This window comes from Ceratotherium simum, chromosome 22 (genome assembly GCF_057802395.1).
Source record: "Ceratotherium simum simum isolate JZ-2026a chromosome 22, ASM5780239v1, whole genome shotgun sequence".
Lineage (NCBI taxonomy): Eukaryota > Metazoa > Chordata > Mammalia > Perissodactyla > Rhinocerotidae > Ceratotherium > Ceratotherium simum.
In genome coordinates, this window is record NC_141921.1 from 16,401,442 (window position 1) to 16,414,722 (window position 13,281).

Genomic DNA, 13,281 nt, shown 5'->3' on the forward strand with positions numbered 1-13,281 from the left:
TCCAATCTTAAACACTTCCAATTACAAAAAGACTAAAAACAGTCCTCTCTGGAAAATGACTCGCCAACCTTTTTGTGGGAAGAAGAAACTCTTCTTTCTCTACTGCTCTGACTTATGGGGAGAATAGATGGAGATAAAGGAGAAGGAAAGTACACTGGCCAGTACTCTGAAACTGACTGGTTGGTGCTCTGGTATCTGTGACCCAGAGAGGATCCCAAAATAGAGTGATGTGATTCATTACCAGCCCAACTAAAAGTAATAATAATGACAGCATTTACATTCACACAGGGTCTCCTTCCAAGAAGTTCATGATTCACCTACATGTCCTCAATTCTCATGCCACCTCCCATCAAGGCAGAGAATGGGGACAACCAGGTGACAGGTCCTTGCCATCGAGAGCTGTTTGTCAGAGTCTACTCTCAGTGAGTCAGTCCCTGGAAGTTGAGTTCAGTGCTTGGAGGCAGGGCCACTGGCTGGCTTAGCAACGTGTCCATTATGCTGATTTTAGCATCCTGCTTCTCAATGTCCTCATATGGAGTCCAGGACAAGTCATGCTGTAGCTTGTAGGCACCAAGGAAGTCATGTGGACAACTTGTCCCCCATTCCTAGAGAAGGCAAAGGAGTCAGTTCTGATCAGGGTAGGCAGTAAAGAAACTAAGCCCATTTCCTAATTATGCCACAAATTTCTTTTTTTGCTTTTCACTTCAAACCAGTCAGAATCAGCCCTAGAAAGTATTACAATATACATCAGATACCTCCCTTAACAGAGATAATGACTGTGAAATAATTTAAGCACATGTATATTTTTTAGAGTCATATCTGGACTCACACCACCTCCAATTTTCTAGGAAACCATTTACCAAGCCCTATGCTTACATTTTCACATACACACACCAAGAATTTCTCAAAGACTAGAACAGATTTTTGTGCGAAAAACAAATGTTCTTACCTTTGGAGAAATAATGGAAAAATACTGCTGACCACTCTCCCGTTTATAAAGGTAGTAAATGTTGCCAGGTTTTTTCACCATATTACAAGCTACATGGTGCAAGTCAGCATCTCTGTGAGCATCTTCCAAAACCTAAGAACCACAGATGTAACAAATCAGGTATTGGAGGTAACAGGTACTCATATTCATCGATCATCCCGATCAAAATCTGAAACTGTTCAATGCTTAGGATACTGCTCCCCCATAGCAATGAATCACTACTGGGATCCAGATGATTCTGAAGAGACAAAAATTAGACTATGCTACTATGCTGCAAAAATGCCTTTAGAAGAATTGTATTTCAAAGTGTTGAGTACTACTGGCTTTGAGTGGTTTTTAAATTTCTTTCCTATTTTTCTATAGTAAGTACATATCTCTTAAAACTGAAAACATCTTTCCTCCAAAATGCTTTATGTCACTAAACTTTCTCCCAGTGAAAAAACTTATACTTAACCTCTTGGGCTTATTCTATCTCACCCAACACCTCTATATTTCTAGGAGGTACTGAAGACAAATAAGCTACCGTGATTATAAGCAAGTTCAGTCAATCCTGTGAACTGAATGAAGAAAATGAAAGCCTGCCTAAAAGCCATACTTACCTTCCTGGCTTGTTCTTGCAAATGCTGGATTTGCTCGGCTATGACTGTCAGCTTGTTGGTGGCATTTGCTCGGATGAATTCATCAGCCTAAAGGTCAGAGAAAACTGAACTGTGGGTCAAAAAAGGGTAAGACGTCTATGATATTCTTTTTTAGATCCCAATGTGAAGAGTTCATCTTTACTTGTGCCTAAAATATTCTTCCCATCCTCACTATTCCCCCACAGATTCCCATTCACGTCAAAGCCCAGCTCAAATAGACCTGCTTATGAGAAGCCCTCCCTGACATGAACCCACACCACAGAACCAAGTGCTCTTTGGTTGCTCCCCCTTGCTCTTTGCCTGACAACCCCACTTATTCCTCAGGTCTCCATTTATTTTCTCACGTTTAAACATCACTGAAATCAAGGGTGGCTCTTACGATGAAAATCCAGACACTTGTGATATGGCTCTTATCATCTGAAACATAGGAATCTAGCTATATACAGAAAGTATCTGTTAATGGTCACATTACCTCAGTTGAATTATTTACATCATACCTAGTTATATTTTAATTTATATTTGCATCCTAATCGTTACTTAAAATGTATTTTTAAAAGGTTGCACTATGACCTAGACCTGAAACAAAGTTATAATGTACACAGAAGACTGCCTGTCCTGTGCTAGGAAATGCATCTGAAGGCAATGGAAATTGCTTACAATAAATCAAATAATTTTCGAAGCTAGGAGAGACTGATAAGACCAATTCATGTATTGGGAAGGATTATCACTCAGGCATCAGAAATCTGTCAAAAACTTCTAGCTTACTTTCAAGAAAAGATGATTCACTTCCAGTTAATTAAGTATACAATTAAGTGAAAGAAAAGAAATTAGGTGGTTAAACTTGAACTAAGAAATATTAAGAGAATTTGCTGGTTAGCTGAGGAAGCATAAGGTAAAAGTCAGGTATAAGCCAGTGTTATAAGAGAACAGAAACAACTGACTAAGCTGAGTCAATCACATCTGTCCCACAAACACACATTTAACAAGCGCAGTGTGTTGGACAGCATGCTAGGCACTGGATGCACTGGCAAACATGAGAGAGGTCCCTACCTTCACCAAGTTAGAGTCTGACGCAACTGTCCTTTACAATAGGAAGCAAGTCGCATATGTAATTTAAAATTTCCTAGTAGCTGTGTTAAAAGTAAAAATGCGTTAAGTAAAATTAATTCTAATAATACATTTAATTTAACCCAACATATCAAAAAAATTATCATTTCAAGATGTAATCAGTATAAAAAACGTTAATAAGATATTTTACATTTCATATTGTATATTTTATACTCACAGCACCTATCAATTTGGATACTAAATTTTCATTGGAAATACTAGATCTATATTTAGCCTTCATAAAATTTTCGACTGAAAAGAGTCAATTCACATACTCAAATTGTTCCAAGCATATTTAAAAGTTTCCAATAATTGAATCAATTATCAAGCTTTAAAATTTAAAATAATTAAAATTACATAAAATTTAAAATTCAGTTTCTCAAGTTGCACTAACCATACATTCCAAGTGCTCAACAGCCATATGTGGCTAGTGGCTACCACATTGTACAGCACAGCTCTGCATAATATAGACACCGGAAAGAAAGATAATTAAAGTTAGTATTACACGTACTGGGAATAATGATGCACTCTTATGAAAGAAATCACCATAATTATGTGGTAGCAACAGATCAAAGATAACAAATGAATGAAGTAACTGGTTTAATAACAGAGTGGTGAGGACTGCAGGAATTGGAACGCATGTGTAGCCTGGAGGCATTCAAATTCAATTTAATAATATTGTCATTTGAGGGGCCGGCCCCGTGGCTTAGCGGTTAAGTGTGCGCACTCCGCTACTGGCAGCTCGGGTTCAGATCCCGGGCGTGCACCAACGCACCGCGGCCGTGCTGAGGCCGCGTCCCACATACAGCAACTAGAAGGATGTGCAACTACGACATACAACTATCTACTGGGGCTTTGGGGAGAAAAAGGGAAAAAAAGGAGGAGGACTGGCAATAGATGTAGCTTCCAGGCATTTCTGAAGCCAGTGCAGCTGAAGAGTAGTTAGTGTGAGGGGATGTAAAAAAGACGGCAGGGACCAGATCATGCAAGGCCTTATGGCCCAAAAAGAATCTGCATTTTTGTTTCAAGGACAAGGAGGCACCTTATGGCCAATGAGAGAGTAGGCGGTTTCTAGAGCTAAGGTCGTTCCAGGTTAGGAGTAGCCTTATAATAAATCTCCTTTTTCTTAAGGTAGTGGCAGCAAATCTGTTCCTTGTAAACAAAGGGCCCAAGTACTACAGAAACAAGAGAAAGAGTACCCACAATTACTAAACACAAATTCCGGCCCCAGTCACTCGTGGCCCTGTACATATACTATCTCATTTAATTCTAATACTTTATGAAGTTGGAGATAACTGCACTTTCTCATTAGACTCAAAGAGGTGAGGCAACCTGTCCAAGGTTTCACAGCTAATAAACGGCTGTTGAAGATTTGAACACACATCAGTCTGGTTCCAAATTTCATACCTTAATACCAGGCCTCCTGAGCTTTTTTTTTTTTTTTTTTGGTGAGGAGATCAGCCCTGAGCTAACATCTGCCAATCCTCCTCTTTTTGCTGAGGAAGACTGGCCCTGGGCTAACATCCGTGCCCATCTTCCTCCACTTTATACGGGACGCCACCACAGCATGACTTGCCAAGCAGTGCGTCGGTGTGCACCCGGGATCCGAACCGGCGAACCCTGGGCCATCGCAGCGGAGTGCGCGCACCTAACCGCTTGCGCCACCGGGCCGGCCCCTCCTGAGCTTTCTGAACACACATAAATACCTAAACGGCACACCCTGCTAGAAAGCACATTTCAGTACACAGAGAGTAAACACACTTGACCCAATTTGTCCTCTAGAGTATTTTTTCTTCAGCTTCGCAAAGATTGATAATGTTGGAAAAATGGAGGCAGCACAATAATGCCTCCTCTATATTTCCCTAGATTACAGGCTGAAGGACAAAAACTGTGTTCCTTCTTTCTTTGTTTCAGGCCATTGTAATAAACATGATGGTCACTCAGTAACCCATGAAAATGTCTGCCTAAGATTTGGCCCTGGCAGCCTCCCTCCCGATAAGAGTGATCTGATTAAATACACTCATATTCTCCTAATCCATAAAAATTATACTTTGTTCCCCATGTCTCTAGAAAAGAGAAGGCACAAGGTTTGAACCAAAGGAGCTTTCCTAAGCATTTGACTATTTCTTAATTAAAAAAAAAAAAAAACTAGTACATGGTGACGGATGGCAACTAGACTTTTAGTGGTGAACATGATGCAGTTTATATACGGAAGTCGAAATATGTTGTACACCTGAAATTTATATAATGTTATAAGCCAACGTGACCTCAATTAAAAAATAAAATAAATTTTAAAAATAAAAAGGGGAGTGACATCAGCATCATGGCAGAGTGAGCTTTCCCGTAAACTCTTCCCTGGATAAGATACAACAAAAGAACAGTCACAGACCAACAACAGACTCCTAGACAGCAAAAAGCAGGATCGGAAAGATCCACACTGCCGCACATCTGAGCGTGGAACGCGCTGGGCCCCTGGAGGAAGTGGGGAGAGTTAAGGAGAACTCCTCTCCCTCCCCATCAGATCAACGATCCCGGTCCTCGCAGCTCCCAGAGAGCGGGGAGGGGCGGCCCTCTGCGGGGAAACCGTAGCTCTTCGGGCTCTCTCAGCCAGTGGGAAACTCCCACACAGAGCATTCAGAACTGTTACAGGGTACCATCAACATCTGAGCACCCCAGGAGAGCAGATGACGAGGGGCGAACGAGAAGCCCCCCACGCCAGGGACCCAGAGGGCAAAAGAGAGAGAGAGCCCCCCCACCAGCCGACCAGACCAAACCAAGCGGCCGGCTGATGGCAGCGAACAGCCGGGGCAGAGCACAGGGGCCTCAGATTTCACAGCCCTTTACCCCCACACAGTGGCGGCCGGTGGAAATTGCAACCAGATATTTCCAGGATGAGGAAAAACAAAGCCAATATAGGAACCACAGTGCAAAGGTACATGAAATCACCAGACCAGAAGGAAAATGACAAGCACCCAGAAACCAACGCTGAAGACACAGAAATCCATAACCTAAACGACAGAGATTTCAAAATAGCTATCATAAAAAAACTCAACGAAATATGAGACAACACAAACAATTCAATGAGATTAGGAGTTTCTTCACAAAAGAGATTGAAATCATGAAGAAAAACCAATCAGGGGCTGGCCCGGTGGCTTAGCGGTTAAGTGCGCGCGCTCCGCTGCAGGTGGCCTGGGTTCAGATCCCAGGCGTGCACCGACGCACCACTTCTCCGGCCATGCTGAGGCCGCGTCCCACACACAGCAATTAGAAGGATGTACAGCTATGACATACAACTATCTACTGGGGCTTTGGGGGAAAAAATAAATAAATAAATAAAATTAAAAACCCAATCAGTGCTGATGGAGATGAAGAACACAATGGAGGAGATAAAGAAGAATCTGGAATCTTTAAAGAACAGAGCTGACAATATGGAGGAAAGAATTAGCATTACAGAGGATAGGAATACAGATATGCTCCAGATGGAAGAGGAGAGAGAACTAAGACTAAAAAGAAATGAAGAAAGCCTCCGAGAAATATCTGACTCCATTAGGAAATGTAACATGAGAATTATAGGTATTCCTGAGGGAGAAGAGAGGGACAGAGGAACAGAGAGCCTAGTCAAGGAAATAATAGCTGAGAACTTCCCAAATCTGGGGAAGGAGCAGGAAATACCAGTAAGCGAAGCCAATAGATCACCTGAATACGCCAACAGGCAAAGGCCCACTCCACGACTTCCAGTGGTAAGGATGGCCAAAGTCAATGACAAAGAAACAGTATTAAGGGCAGCTAGACAAAAACAAAAAATAACGTACAAAGGAACTCCCATCAGGCTCTCAGCGGATTTCTCAACAGAAACTTTACAGGCTAGGAGAGACTGGAATGATATATTCAAAATACTGAAAGACAAAAACTTTCAGCCAAGAATACTCTATCCAGCAAAAATATCCTTCAAGTATGATGGAGAAATAGTAACTTTCCCAGATAAACAAAAGCTAAGGGAGTTCATGGCCACAAGACCCCCACTACAAGAAATACTCAAGAAGGCCCTCAGGCCTGAAAAAAAGAAGAGAAAGGGAACCCAAAGCTTGGAGCAAGTAGAAAAATAGGTAGACAAACTCAGAAAAATAGTAGATCTTTACCGGAATAGGTTAGCAACCACTTAAATACCAAAATCAAAGATCAAAGTAAGGAATTCACCAAAAATAAATTTAACCTCATCACTGTAAACACACACCCACAACACAAGATCGAATAAGGTATAACAAGAACAACTTAGAAGGGAAAGAGGAAAGTGATTGAATTGACTTAGTATAAGGAAATAGGAGGCCATCAGATAATGGACTATCTCATACACAAGATTTTTTACACAAACCTCAAGGTAACCACTAAACAAATAATCAAAACAAAATCACATATGATAAACAAAGAGAAAACTAGAAGAGTCATAAGACAGAACAACCAAACTGAATTGGCAGTCCGAAACAAATGGGACAAGAAACAAAGGAAATGCAAAAGAACCGGAAAATAAGTGACAAAACAGCAACATTAAGCCCTCATATATCAATAATTACCCTAAATGTAAATGGATTGAACTCTCTGTGGGAGATCAAGATTTGGCCACCCTGAAATATATCTCTTTACCTTGATTGTTTTCTCTGATGGACATTTGACCTCCCCCACTAACTGCCTAAAGAATTTGACATAGTAATTCCTTCCTGGAACAGATCTTCCATCTGATGGCTGTAACATAATGTAAAATAGATGTTACAATAGGAAAGGCAGCAACAAGCCCATCTTATCGGAAGTTCTGTCTCTCTGGCCACATTCTCTGGATGGCCCTGCGAGGAGTTGTCAGACAAACATTTACATTTATAAAGGAAATCTCCATTTGTAAAGGTATCTCCCTCTCTGTATTTGGGAAGAGGGGGGATGACCTCATTTCTAGAGGCTTATCAATGTGGAAGGTGAGACCTTAAATCTGCATAATAACCTTACTCTTGTTTACTGTGCTTTAGTGGTAACCTCCTGTAACTGACTCCCCCGCCCCCAACATCCTCCTTTGTCGGTGGCTGAACATGGTATTTAAGACGAGAATTTCTGCTATTGTGTTGAGAAACGCAGTGTCCCTGCTTTCTCCCATGTATACATGTTATTAAACTTGGTATTATTTTCTCCTACTAACCTGTCTTGTTAATTATTTGGCCAGCCATAAGAACCTTAAGTGAAGGGGCAGAGGGGGATTCTCCCTCTTCCCCCACATCTCCAATCAAAAGACACAGAGTGGCAGGATGGATTAAAAAGCAAGACCCAACAATATGCTGCCTCCAGGAAACACATCTCAGCTCTAAAGACAAGCAGAGGCTCAGAGTGAAAGGATGGAAGACAATACTCCAAGCTAATGGCAAACAAAAGAAAGCAGGTGTTGCCATACTCATATCAGACAAAGTAGACTTCAAGATAAAACAGGTTAAGAGAGACAAAGAAGGGAAATATATAATGATAAAAGGGACACTCCACCAAGAAGACATATCACTTATAAATATATATGCACCCAACATAGGAACACCAAAGTACATAAAGCAACTATTAACAAACCTAAAAGGAGACATTAACAACAACACAATAATAGTAGGGGATCTTAATGCCCCACTTACATCAATGGATAGATCATCCAGACAACAAGTCAATAAAGAAATAGTAGACTTAAATGAAAAACTGGACGAGATGGACCTAGTAGACATATACAGAGCACTCCATCCAAAAACAGCTGACTACACATTCTTCTCAAGTGCGCATGGAACATTCTCAAGGATAGACCATATGTTGGGAAACAAAGCAAGCCTCAATAAATTTAAGAAGATTGAAATCATAACAAACATCTTTTCAGACCATAATGCTATGAAACTGGAAATCAACCATGAAAAAAAAAACTGGGAAAGTGACAAAAATGTGAAGATTAAACAACACGCTACTGAACAACCAATGGATCATTGATGAAATTAAAGGAGAAATCAAAAACTATCTGGAAACAAACAAAAATGAAAATATGTCATACCAAACCATACGGCATGCAGCAAAAGTGGTCCTGAGAGGGAAACTCATAGCGATACAAGCCCACCTTAACAAACAAGAAAAAGCCCAAATAAGCAACCTCAAATTACACCTAACAGAACTAGAAAAAGAAGAAGAAACAAAACCCAAAGTCAGAAGAAGGAGAGAAATAATAAAAATCAGAGCAGAAATAAATGAAATTGAGACCAAAAAAACAGTAGAAAGGATTAATGAAGCAAAGAGTTGGTTCTTTGAGAAGATAAACAAAATCGACAAACCATTAGCCAGGCTTACTAAGAAAAAAAGAGAAAAGGCTCAAGTAAATAAAATTAGAAATGAAAGAGGAGAAATTACAACGGATACCATGGAAATACAGAGGATTATAAGAGAATACTATGAGAAATTATATGCCAACAAATTCGACAATCTAGAAAAAATGGATAAATTCTTAGACTCATACAACCTCCCAAAACTGAACCAAGAAGAAATGGAGAATCTGAATAGACCAATCACAAGTAAAGAGATTGAAATAGTAATCAAAACCTCCCAAAAAATAAAAATCCAGGACCAGATGGCTTCTCTGGTGAATTTTACCAAACATTCAAAGAAGATTTAATACCCATCCTTCTCAAACTATTCCAAAAAATAGAGGAAGACAGAACACTTCCTAAATCATTCTACAAGGCCAACATCACCCTGATACCAAAGCCAGACAAAGACAATACAAAGAAGGAAATTACAGGCCAATATCGCTGATGAACACAGATGCAAAAATCCTCAACAAAATATTGGCAAACCGAATACAGCAATACATTAAAAAGATCATACACCATGATCAAGTGGGATTTATACCAGGGACGCAGGGATGGTTCAACATCCGCAAATCAATCAACGTGATACACCACATCAAAAAAACAAAGAATAAAAACCACATGGCCACCTCAATAGACGCAGAGAAGGCATTTGACAAGATACAACATCCATTTATGATAAAAACTCTCAACAAAACGGGAATAGAAGGACAGTATCTCAACATAATAAAGGCTATTTATGACAAACCCACAGCCAACATCATACTCAACAGGGAAAGACTGAAAGCCATTCCTCTGAGAACAGGAACAAGGCAGGGCTGCCCACTCTCACCACTCCTATTCAACATAGTACTGCAGGTTGTGGCCAGAGCAATTAGGCAAGAAAAAGGAATAAAAGGAATCCAAATAGGTAACGAAGAAGTGAAACTCTCACTATTTGCAGATGACATGATTTTATATATAGAAAACCCTAAAGAACCCGTTGGAAAACTATTAGAAATAATCAACAACTATAGCAAAGTTGCAGGGTACAAAATCAATCTACAAAAATCAGCTGCATTTCTGTATGCTAATAATGAACTAACAGAAAGAGAACTCAAAACGATAATACCATTTACAATTGCATCAAAAAGAATCAAATATATAGGAATAAATCTTACCAAGGAGGTGAAAGACCTATACAATGAAAACTACAAGACATTATTGAAAGAATTCAATGATGACATAAAGAATGGAAAGACATCCCATGCACACGGATTGGAAGAATAAACATAGTTAAAATGTCTATATTACCTAAAGCAATCTACAGATTCAATGCAATCCCAATGAGAATCCCAATGACATTCTTCACAGAAATAGAAAAAAGAATACTAAAATTCATATGGGGCAACAAAAGACCCCGAATAGCTAAAGCAATCCTAAGAAAAAAGAACAAAGCAGGAGGCATCACAATCCCTGACTTCAAAACATACTACAAAGCAATAGTAGTCAAAACAGCATGGTACTGGTACAAAAACAGACACACAGATCAATGGAACAGAATTGAAAGCCCAGAAATAAAACCACACATCTATGGACAGCTAATTTTCGACAAAGGAGCTAAGAACATACAACGGAGAAAGGAAAGTCTCTTCAATAAATGGTGTTGGGAAAACTGGACAGCCACATGCAAAAGAATGAAAGTGGACCATTTGCTAGCACCATTCACAAAAATTAACTCAAAATGGATCAAAGACCTGAAGGTGAGACCTGAAACTATAAAACTCATAGAAGAAAATATAGGCAACACATTATTTGACTTTGGTCATAAAGGAATCTTTTCGGATGACATGCCTACCCAGACTAGGGAAACTAAAGAAAAAATAAACAAGTGGGACTTTATCAGATTAAAGAGCTTCTACAAAACAAGCGAAACCAGAATCAAGATGAACAGACAACACACCAGCTGGGAGAGAATATTTGCAAAACATACATCTGACAAGGGGTTGATCTCCATAATATATAAAGAACTCACACAACTGAACAACAAAAAAACAAACAACCCGATCAAAAAATGGGCAGAGGAAATGAACAGACACTTCTCCAAAGAAGATAAACAGATGGCCAATAGACACATGAAAAGATGTTCAACATCACTAATCATCAGGGAAACGCAAATGAAAACAACACTAAGATATCACCTCATGCCCGTTAGAAAGGCTATAATCACCAAGACAAAAAACAACAAATGTTGGAGAGGATGTGGAGAAACAGGAACCCTCATACACAGCTGGTGGGAATGCAAACTGGGGCAGCCTCTATGGAAAACGGTATGGAGATTCCTCAAAGAATTAAAAATAGAGATGCCCTATGACCCAGCCATCCCGCTACTGGGAATCTATCCAATGAACCTGAAATCAACAATCCAAAGAGGCTTATGCACCCCTATGGTCACTGCAGCATTATTCACCATAGCCAAGAAGTAGAAGCAACCTAAGTGTCCCTCGACTGATGATTGGATCAAGAAGATGTGGTATATATATACAATGGAATACTACTCAGCCATAAAAAAAGACAAAATTGTCCCATTTGCAACAACATGGATGGGCCTGGAGGGTATTATGTTAAGTGAAGTAAGCCAGAAAGAGAAAGACAAACACTGTATGATCTCACTCATATGTGGCATATAAACCAACACCTGGACAGAGAAAACTGTATTGTGGTTACCAGGGGCAATGGGGGTGGGGGATGGGGGGTGGGGGGTGGGCACAAGGGGTGAAGGGAGACATGTATATGGTGATGGACAAACAAAAATGTACAACCCAAAATTTCACAATGTTAAAAACTATTACAACATCAATAAATTAATAAATAATAAAAATCTTCCCACTTGAAAGAAAAAAAAAACACTAAAGTACAGAGATGAATATGCAAAGGAATTTGAGCACATTAATTATTAAAGATCTTTCAGCAAAACAAAGACATTTCAATATAAACAAGGGCAAATGTGATACAAGGAGGAGGAACTACATAAGCTTTAAAGCAGCAGGGCCCTAAATCTGTACATATTGAAGAGGGTCCCACAACTAGAAGTCTTAGTGAGAGATTAGCTGGAACTTGGTTTTTCAGAGCTGTAGATCTAGGAGCTCTCATAGTTCAAATCCTGCATCTTACAGATAAAGAAGCTGAGGTCCAGAGAAAAGTAATTTGCCTCAAGTCACAGTGCAAGTTAATATCAAAAGTGGGATTCAAACTCAGGTGTCCAAACCACCAGTGCCTTTGCTGTTACTTCACATTTCCTCCTTCTTTTACTTCTCTTGGCAATCATCGTCTAAGCACTAGACTTGGGAATACTGTGTCCAGTGAATGAGGACAGAGGACAAAACTTAGAGTCTTTGCCCTTCTAGAAGATGTTAAATTCTACACTCTTGGGTCACAGGTAAAGATCTTACGGGAAGCAGTTTAAAGTAAGTGGACTATGCATCCTTGTAGAATCTGCATTTGTGATCTTGAAATTTCCCCGGAAACTTCTCTTTACGTGTCGAAGGGGAAGAATAACTATCCTGCCACCTCACAGGGCTGTCCTAAGGCCCAAATGCAATAATGAATATTGAAAGTGCCGTGCAAACCTTCCCACGAAGGGAGATAATGGCAGCACTCAAGTAGCAGCTGAAGGAGCCTTTGGTCTCCGAAGATCAGAGTTCGGGCCAGGCCACCCACTCGCCGTGACAGTTTCCCCGTGTGTAAACGGAGACCAGAACACAGGCTCCCCCACACTAGGTGGCTGCGAGGACCGAGCCGTAAGACGCAGGGCCAAACATGAACGAAGATGGGCATTTACTTCGCCAGCCGCGCCTCCTCACCTTCTGCACCTGCTCTGCGAGCGCCACGAGGTCTAGGGGGTCGCCGGCCCGGCGGGTGTGGTAGGGGCTCACGAGGGCCAGGCCGCCGGGGGTCGCGGTGAGCTCCACCAGGCGTCCTGCGACACACACCCGGGAACACAGGCCGTGAGCGCCCGCCCTCTGCCTCCCGCGGAGCCCGGGAGCCCAGCGGCCCCTTCCGACTCCCGCCCCGCGTACCTCCCCGACCTGCCGCCGACTGAACTCCTCGGTTTTCTGGGACGCCCTCCGCCCGCCCAGCCGCTGCAGCGCCGTCCATGACTGGGCTCTACCCTCCCAACCCCGGGCAGGGCGGAGCGGGCCGGGAG

General features: G+C 41.1%; 1 protein-coding gene across 2 annotated transcripts; it reads right to left on the minus strand.

The window, feature by feature from the left end:
• C22H1orf50 (chromosome 22 C1orf50 homolog) lies at positions 1–13,262 on the minus strand. Of its 2 annotated transcripts, none has more exons than XM_087446136.1 (5): positions 13,163–13,262; positions 12,938–13,053; positions 1,588–1,674; positions 950–1,081; positions 1–605 (listed from the first exon to the last, which is right to left on the minus strand). In XM_087446136.1, exons 1-5 carry the CDS (start codon positions 13,230–13,232, stop codon positions 420–422), a joined length of 591 nt encoding a protein of 196 aa, XP_087302262.1. In that variant the 5' UTR covers positions 13,233–13,262; the 3' UTR covers positions 1–419. The 2 variants fall into 2 exon arrangements, with proteins under 2 accessions (XP_087302262.1, XP_004443194.1); XM_004443137.3 differs by having other exon boundaries at positions 13,154–13,262.
• Between the last annotated feature and the right edge of the window lie 19 nt (positions 13,263–13,281).

Excerpts from the sequence above, each read along its gene's own strand:
- C22H1orf50 (XM_004443137.3), bottom strand. The coding sequence starts at position 13,232 with ATGGACGGCGCTGCAGCGGCTGGGCGGGCGGAGGGCGTCCCAGAAAAC. Across the intron at positions 13,054-13,153 it reads GTCGGCGGCAGGTCGGGGAG|GACGCCTGGTGGAGCTCACC; the intron begins GTACGCGGGGCG and ends TGTGTGTCGCAG. Across the intron at positions 1,675-12,937 it reads TCGCAGAGCAGGTGCAGAAG|GCTGATGAATTCATCCGAGC; the intron begins GTGAGGAGGCGC and ends TCTGACCTTTAG.